The following is a 9,133-nucleotide window of genomic DNA, read 5'->3' as shown; positions in this document are numbered from 1 at the left end:
TATGTATATATATATATATATATATATATATATATATATATATATATATATATATATGTAAGTATGTGTATATATATATATATATATATATATATAAGCTCGATACCATAGAGCCCCCCCCACCTAACAAATCCCAATTTAACCCCTGCATGAGACAATAAATAAGGTTTATATTCCGCTTTTACTCAAAACTCACTTTAAACCACCATCGAGTGTTTGTAATAACTTCCGATTGCCGTGTGTGTTTGGCCATGTATTGTTGCTGAAATTAAATATGATTACCTGTGATTAAATATGAGTAAGAGCAGCGATCATGCAAGAGAGAGCACAGGCAGACAGCGCTAGAAACTGCTAATGCTCATCAGTAAATCAGTGGAAAAGGAATAGAAATGATGATTCTTTCTGAGCTATGCGTTTTAAAACGAACACGCACTAGTGTAAATGTAGCTAACAGATGTGTAAACTGAAGACTATTTGAGCTTTATTAAAACTATCTGAACTGATTTATTGTGTTGGTTACATTTTGTTCCTTTGTGCAGTGGCTCAGGAGATGAGTCTTTGAGTCTGTATAAACATCAACAAGCTGAAAAATAAAACCAAACTTTTTTTTTTTTAGATAATGTAATCTTGTTAAAATAGATTTCATAAAATTGGTATCGTTCAGGAACTGGTATCGAAGTCAAGGTATCGGTATCGAAAATTTTTGAACGATACTCAGTCCTATGCATACATACATATAATCACACAATATATATCACACGAATATCACGTACAGAAACACTGAATGACCAACAATGTCCCGAGCACTAAGTTGTGTTAATATACCATATTTTAGTTCTAACTACTAAAGTTCTATGATATAAATGCTTGATTGACTGTTGTTAAAAAGTGTACTTGTTACACCCTAGAGACAGATCCCCTGTGAAGACCTCGTCGACTATCGGCACAAGACCATGAGAACCAGACGATCAATCTGACGTGCATTGCAGCCTGGAATTAAACCACACCGTGCTGGTTTCTTCTGGCCCGAGGAGAACTGGCACCCCAATTGAGCTAGCTTTCTCCCAAGGTTTTTTTCTCCATTTCTGTCACCGATGGAGTTTTGGTTCCTTGCCACTGTCGCCTTTGGTTTGCTTAGTTGGGGACACAATTTCTGGCAAAACTGTTGACTGCACAGACACTAATGGAAGAGAACTGAACTGAGCTGGACAATGACATCACTGATTCAACAATGAACTGACTTTAACTGATACACAGACAGTTTTCTATTGTACTCTTGCATTATCAGCACACGTTTTTCCTGTTTAACACTGTAAAGCTGCTTTGACACAATCTGTATTGTATAAAGCGCTATATAAACAAAGGTGACTTGACTTGACATGCATAACAGTCACAGACAGAGGGAACTTAGTAAATTAAAATCTGTAAATAAAACAATATAAACAATGAACATTACTAGACATAAAAAATGCCTTGGCTATTTTACCAGCAGTCTGATATTGGAACTGAGAATCATGAAATTTCACTGGTAACTTGAAGATTGAAATTCCACAACTGAACATTTCTGATCATAAAGGTTTACAGAGATAAAAGCAGAATCCAAAAACAAATTCAAATGCCAGTTCATTTATGATGAGTTTACTCCTACTATAGTTTTATGTTTATGTACAATACTTAAATATACCTTCATGTGTTACTACCTCTTTCTGATTCAGCAGGGGTCTCCAAACTCGGTCCTGGAGGGCCAGTGTCCTACTTCCCCCTTGTCCAAATACCCACACTTGCAGTCTTGGCCACATGAGAGCGCATGCGCGTGACAGGAAGTAAGTGCGCAAGACTGTCCCAGGTCTTAAAGGGGTCCTATTATGCTCTTTTACAATGTCTTGAATTTGTTTTGGGGTGTACTAGAACATGCTTTGTGGTTCGAAAATTTATTTTTTACATAATTTACATTATTACAATACCTTTCTCCCCAGCCTGGCACAAACGGCTCGATTAGTTCCGAGTTTGATGAAGGCCTGCCTTCCGGAAAACTAAATGTGATGTGATTGGTGAACAGCTTAGACAGTGTTTCAGTACTGCCCCGCCCCTTGCCAAAGCAGCAAGTTCCGTCTGGTCTGTTTAGTTAAGGATTGCTTTGTCACAATCTGTATTGTTAAAAGCGCTATATAAATAAAGGTGACTTGACTTGACTTGACTTAAGGATGGCATCAATATTGCCATATCAATTTTGAGCCGGATTCAGACCCAGAGAATATTGAACAAGAGGATCGCGCAGAACCTTTGCACACACGGATATTGCAAAACATATTAGAGTGGTAAAGTTATTCTTGTTTTTTTGGCTAAATCACGTTTTAGCTAGGATGTCAACAACCGCTTAAAAATAACTGCATTTACTATATACAGATAAGTGCATATATATTATTTTTATTATTATTTAATTCTAACATTATAACATGAATTGCAGTGAAACTGTTATAAAGCTGAATTTATTTAAACCCATAGTCCAGTGTTTCCCAGGCGGCATATATATGCAAACTCATTCTCTGCCAGCAGGAGACGCTGTTGGAGTGGTAGAGATCAAGGTTTCCCCAGTAAGGGCTGTACACAAAGCAGCGCTACGCTAAAAAAAAAACTGCTTTATCAGACATTACATGCAAGATTAAATGAAAATGACATCCGATTTTCTGAAGACAGTCGGTTTCCTTTAGAAATACAGTGATATAAAAACACCCGCACTCAATGTATGGGAAACACTGTAGTCTCATAATTGAAGTGTAAATTCTGCAGATTACATCATTGCCCAGTATTGTACTGTCAGCAATTTAATTTAAAAACGTTTTCATAATTGTAACACATATTTACAAACATAATTATTCAGGTGGATGTGTAATAACTAGCGAAAACTTGAGGCTACAGCAGCACTTCTTCGTCATCGTTTTGTCTGATGCACTGAACCAAGCATTCTAACCACGACCTCGCCCCTCCCCAGCCCCCAACCATTTGAATTTCCATAGGTGGGAATTATTTTAATTATATTCTAATGGGCCATTTTGTGATATCACAAAACCCGGAAAACAAACGCTGTAGTCCAAACGAGCCGTTTGTTGTAGTTCTTGAAAAGAACTCTGGAGCGGTATTCAAGGCTTTTTTTGTCCCATCATGCATCATGTTGTGGAAATAAATCATGAGACTTTTTGCCGAGGTCTCGCGAGAGGTCACGGAAACCTTTCCAATGTATGTTAAAAATGAATAATAATTAGATATTACATATAATTTGGTAGTAAAACAAATATTTGCATGTTTTATTGGTGCAAATGAATAGTGGTGATAATTATTTTGTACAACATTTACAACTGCTTTTTATCACTTAATTAGAAGCACCACAAAATTAAATTGTCATCTGTTATAGGGACTACTGAACAGACATTTAGTAGTTGATTTTAAAATGCAATGTATTGAAAATAAAAATAAAGCTCTGTAAACGCTTGCATTTTTGCAACACTATAAGTGTGTCCCATCAGGTAACGAAAAGTTCTACACACACTTGTGGTCATCATGCGTACACACTTGAACACTTGGACCAAATACAGGAAATACGTAATTTAAGTAGGAGAGTGGTCAAGACAGCAAGTGCGGGTATTTGGACAAGGCAAGAGTTTAGCTCCAACCCTAATTAAACACACCTGAATCAGCTAATCAAGCTCTTACTAGGCATACTAGAAACTTCCAGGCAGGTGTGTTCAGGTAAGTTGGAGCTAAACTCTGCAGGACACCGGCCGTCCAGGACTGACTTTGGAGACCCCTGTGATACAACCAATGTTCAGCGTTCAGCTGGTGATCTCAACATGGCAGGCATCATGAGGAAGGAACATCCTTATTAAGAATAAATAAGGTTTTGCTCTATGACTTATGACTGAAGTTTTTTCATGGGAGTGCACAAACGAATAAACAAATACTCAAACAATAAGTGCTATTCATACTTTGCTAACTTTTGTGGGTGAAAAAACACATGTAAAAGGCCTGCATGATAAAACGTGTGTGTTTGAGGAGAGGAAAAGGACAGTAGTGCTTGATCTCACACACTTTGTCACCATCAGTACTGAATTACAGGCTTTGTTTATTATTTATATTCATTAATCATTCAGTACTCCTCCAGCTGCTCTTTATTCTACACTGTATTTCAGAGTGCCATGGTAAATAACACACGATGCAATGGTAAAGCCATTTTCATGTAAGGGTGATAGTGAAGCACACCACTGTTTAAAGCAGATTAATATGAGGACTCTCTTACCTGACAGCCCTTCTTATGGTGAAATCCCACCACCACGATGTGCAGCACGGGTTCCTCTTTACACTGAGACTCCATCTGCTGAATTATAATTAGATCAGAGTCCAAAAGAGAAGGGAAAAAACAGTAAATTAAGCGTTTAATGTGTATAGTCTATAACTTCCGCACCCTTGACCGTCAGTGTGTGTATGTCACGCGATGCTCCGCCTCCAGCACAAATAAACATCCCGGACGAAAAGCAGACATATTCCTGGATGCCGACAGAGGGCGCGCCATGGCTCGCAAAAATCACTTATCAAGCCATCATCCATGTGCCGGTTTAATTTTTAATTTTAGTTGATTTTAATTATAGCATTATTCTATTCATCCATTAATTTTCCTTATAATTTCTAAAACATCAGTCCTCCATAGGTATTTTATAGATAGTATATTGTATTTTATTGATATTTTAAGAGTAAGTAGGTGACACAAAATAAAACATATTTAACTAGATTCACCTTATGAACAGGAACTAAGGTTTTCAGCATCACCAACTGTACAGTATAACACTAACAGTGAAAATAATTAAACCATTAATGTGCAGGCAGGTCAAAATTATTGGCGAAATTATATTCCCTTTTATTTTTTGAAAACAAAACTCATGTAAATACGATTTTGTTCATTTTAAAAACTGATTATCTGTGAAGCAAACTGGGTGAGATCATTTCAGTCACAAATACATGTAAGAAAAGTCACTTGTTCTAATCTAGGCAATTTGTGCTTGGGTCTTCCTATACACCCGCTTGCTTGCACCACCGGCTGGTGAGCTGGCTAATAGCAGATGGAGATTATGCATCGTACTCTACTGCTATTCCTGTAGTTCCCGGATGTGGAATAGTTAATATGCTGCTGAATTTGAACCACAGGGTGCTTCTCAAATAAAGCCTGCCTGCATCCTACCGATGCGTCCTTCCAAGCTCAGTCCTTCAGAGGCTTGTTGGCTAGAGTCCTCGTCGGCATTAGACGCTAGAACGAGACAGTCTGTAAGTGCGCGTGGCTACGTCACATATGTTCCCGCCCTCAACGCCACGGCACGAAAATACTAGGTGCGTTCGACAAACCGCTTGCCATATGCGCCAGCTGAGTCCGCCGGCTGCTCTCGAAACGCTATCGCGGTAATTTGGTGCCACATGTGACAGTGACGTGGCGTCGGCTCCGGTGTTCTGAAATATTCGAGCAGTGTCCCAAATCGCTCACTCGTTCACTCATTCAATCCCATATAGTGTATAACAGTTGAGTGCACTAAATCAGAAAGGAGTGAACGAAATAAGTGAACGGATTCGGACGGTGACGAATGCACGTGAGACTTGGAGCTGTTGCAAAATCATCTTCGTCACATATATTACATGTAAGTAATCAAAATATTAAAGAACAAAAGGTATAAGAGTATAATAATGATTCTAACATAACACTAAGCCAAACACCAAAACAACTACTACTGTACATATGTGCATGTACAGCCACACACACACATACTGTATATGCACATACACATTTATAAATTCAATATATATATTATTTAATTTCCATGTAGTTTGTTGAAGTATTAAAATAACTCATTAAATAGAAACTAAAAACTTAATAAAAGACCTATACAGACATAATAAATTCAGACATAATGTAACTAAAATTAAAATAAAGAACAAATACAAAAATAAAAATAAAATAAAAAAATAACACTGCCAAACACACATGCTAAAAAAACAACAACTTACTTACACATAGTAAGAAATGGTTATTAAAACTGACACAGAAGTGAAACAAGTAATAGGAAATGGGAGAAATGAAAAGCGATACTTATCTATCCTTTGCCTGAGTCGATAGTCTTTACACTCTTCGGTCTTCATGCGACGGCGGTCGCGGTAAACTAAGCTTTTTTATACCAATCTAACAAAATACTAAATTAATTCAGCTGGACACACTTTCCTTATTTTCTCCGCAACAAATGGCCAAGCAAGCGCAGACACTGACAAGATACGCGATACAGAACGAGACCAAACGCAATATCAGCATGTCTCCACATATTAAACAAAACAAGCGTTTCCTAGCAACGACAACTGCACTAAACACTAATGAGACAAATAAATACACTTACCAGCTGCTTTTAACTTCCGCTGATAAAGACTGCTTCTCTCAAAGACTATTTCTTTACACTGTTTTCTGCTGGCGCTTGAACACACTTTCCTTATTTTCTCCGCAACAAACGGCCAAGCAAGCGCAGACACTGACAAGATACGCAATACAGAACGAGACCAAACGTGCTATTAATATTAAACATATTAATATTAAAGGGGTCATATAATGTTGCTAAAAACAACATTATTTGGTGTAATGAAATGTGTTTATGCGGTTTAAGGTTAAAAAAACACATTATTTTCCACATACTGTACATTATTGTTTCTCCTCTATGCCCCGCCTTTCTGAAACGCGTCGATTTTTACAAAGCTCATCTGTCTGAAAAGCGAGGTGTGTGCTCTGATTGGCCAGCTATCCAGTGCGTTGTGATTGGCGGAATACCTCAAGCTTGTGACGGAAATGTTACGCCCCTCACCATATCGTCCTCTTTTGGAAGGCCAAACAAAGTAGTTTCGCTTTCACAATGAAGCACACAGCATCTCCACAACATGGCGGCGGAGGCAACAATACTACAGCGAGAATAAAAGTTATGCTTTCTTTCTTTGCGTGAACATTTGGGCGGTGTTATGCAAATCTTCCCACATAGTGACGTAGACATGTGGGGGTGTGTTAGAACGAGCTGTTTTAGGTAGGTGTGGCTGACTCTTAACTTTTATAAAGAATATCTCTTTGGATTTGAGACTTTAGTCTTTGCAACTTTACAGATCTTCTTTATGCACCAAGAGCTTGTAACACTCCAAAGAGAAAGGAAACTTGAAATTGCATCATATGACCCCTTTAATAGCAATAACTCTCAAAATTACTTTTTTGTAATTATACATACCTCCGTGTCAGCTTTGTGGTTTCGTTGATGGTATTCATTTGTTTTGTAATGCTTTTATGTTCATAATCATACTGTTAAAATACTGAGAACAAAAATAAACACACATTAACACATATTCATAATTGTATGTATTTATTATTTTTAGTATCTTGAAACTCTCCCGAGCAGCGTTTTGAGCTCAGATAAGATAATGGTCGTAGAGCGCCCTCAGGCGACCGTTAATTTTACATCAGCTACCTGCAGCCCAACAAACACATTTACGTCGTGTCAACGTCGCTTGCCCTCAGGCGACAGTTAATTATACATCAGCTACCTGCAGCCCCAACAAAAACATTTAGTCGTGTCAACGTCGCTTGACACGTTCCATTTTTACTGTGGCAACGTTGCTGTCTACGTGCTCCCGACATTGTAGAAACGTTGAATTGTAAGACGCGAAAGGGCTACGTTGTTGCGCGACATTCAGCAACTGCGAGACGACGTTCCGACCACATTTATTTTTATGCCAGATTATAAATATTACCTTTTCTGCGTCTTATTTTTTGTTTTGTTTTTTTGTGGTGAATCTCTTAATAATCACACACAAGATAAATATTTAATACTTTTTCAAATACTGTTAATCATTCATTGTTCTTTTTAACGTAAAACCTGCTATGAAACTTTAAAGAGGAAAAATGCCATACAAGTTCATATAATCCAACTTTATTAAAACATTGCATAGCCTACATATAATTACACTATATGAATTTTTAATATATTTAGCTCAAATATAATGGACTACAAATAAAAAGGCTTAAAAAAGGCATTTGAGAACGTTTGCTGTCATGTCAATATCAGCTGTACAGAACATTAAAGCAATATTAAAAAACTCGCACTTGGGTTTTTTAGTTTGGATTAATTTAGTGTATATTAAAAACATCGATTTGCACTTAACTGTAGCCTTGAGACTTTGAGGGAAGAAAAAAAAAGTGCTTAACCAGGGCTGGACAATAATAATAAAATACGTATCTTGGCGCATATCCTCGAAAACAGTCAGTTACTGTATATCATAATTGAAAGTAAAAAGTTGAGAAAAATCGTATATGTGTCAATATATTGGGCGCATGCACATCTAAAGTGACCTCACTGCTGTCAGTGTACTTAATGTTAACAAAACAAAAAAAAAACACTCATTGCTCTTGACTGATTAACTTTTGTAGCTTTAACAATGATTCATCTATATTTAATTTATACAGTGAAGAATATGCAATATTATTACATTTGTTTATTCAATTTCTGTACCTGATCACCTACAAACTGTTCTATTTATTGTGCCATTGTTTGTAATTTGTTCATTTGTTTCCCTTATATTTACCTTATATTTAACTAATCTAAATTTTTGCCATAAGTTTATTTATGAGAATACAAGATAAGGATCAAAAACAACAATAAAACAGCTATTTTATTTTTGTGGCAGGGCCAGTGAAAATGTTGGCTGCGCAAGAAAAAAGTATAATATATTATACATACATATTGTCAGTAATATAATACATTGTCAAAATACTCACATTAGCCTTTCTCCTAACCAGACCTGGTGCATGTTTAAGGGTCTCTGCAAGCTGGCTTTCAGCATCCATGCTAGTAGACCCAGGTTGTGATTTCATTATTGCCCCTAAATGGTTTAAGTAAAGTTTTTAGAGATGAACAAGTATACTTTACATTTGAACAAACAGGTATTCATCCCATTTGTATTGCCAATCATGTAGAATTCTGTCACTATACTGCAATGCCTCTTGATATTAAATCAAAGATAATTGAAAAACAATAGAATATACAATAAAATAAATGCAAATACTGTTGATTTTTTA

The 9,133-nt window shown here is 36.7% G+C and overlaps 1 protein-coding gene across 1 annotated transcript in view; it reads right to left on the bottom strand.

The window, feature by feature from the left end:
* The window catches only part of avl9 (AVL9 homolog (S. cerevisiase)), a 52,967-nt gene extending 48,515 nt beyond the window's left edge, over window positions 1–4,452 (bottom strand). Inside the window, exon 1 of the mRNA XM_016239947.1 lies at window positions 4,295–4,452. Coding sequence (XP_016095433.1) covers window positions 4,295–4,369 — 75 coding nt within the window. The 5' untranslated portion in view covers window positions 4,370–4,452. The remainder of the gene's footprint in view (window positions 1–4,294) is intronic.
* Window positions 4,453–9,133: the final 4,681 nt, after the last annotated feature.

Source organism: Sinocyclocheilus grahami, unplaced genomic scaffold, assembly GCF_001515645.1.
Source record: "Sinocyclocheilus grahami isolate Dianchi unplaced genomic scaffold, SAMN03320097.WGS_v1.1 scaffold578.1, whole genome shotgun sequence".
Lineage (NCBI taxonomy): Eukaryota > Metazoa > Chordata > Actinopteri > Cypriniformes > Cyprinidae > Sinocyclocheilus > Sinocyclocheilus grahami.
This window is presented reverse-complemented; position numbering and strand designations above follow the sequence as displayed.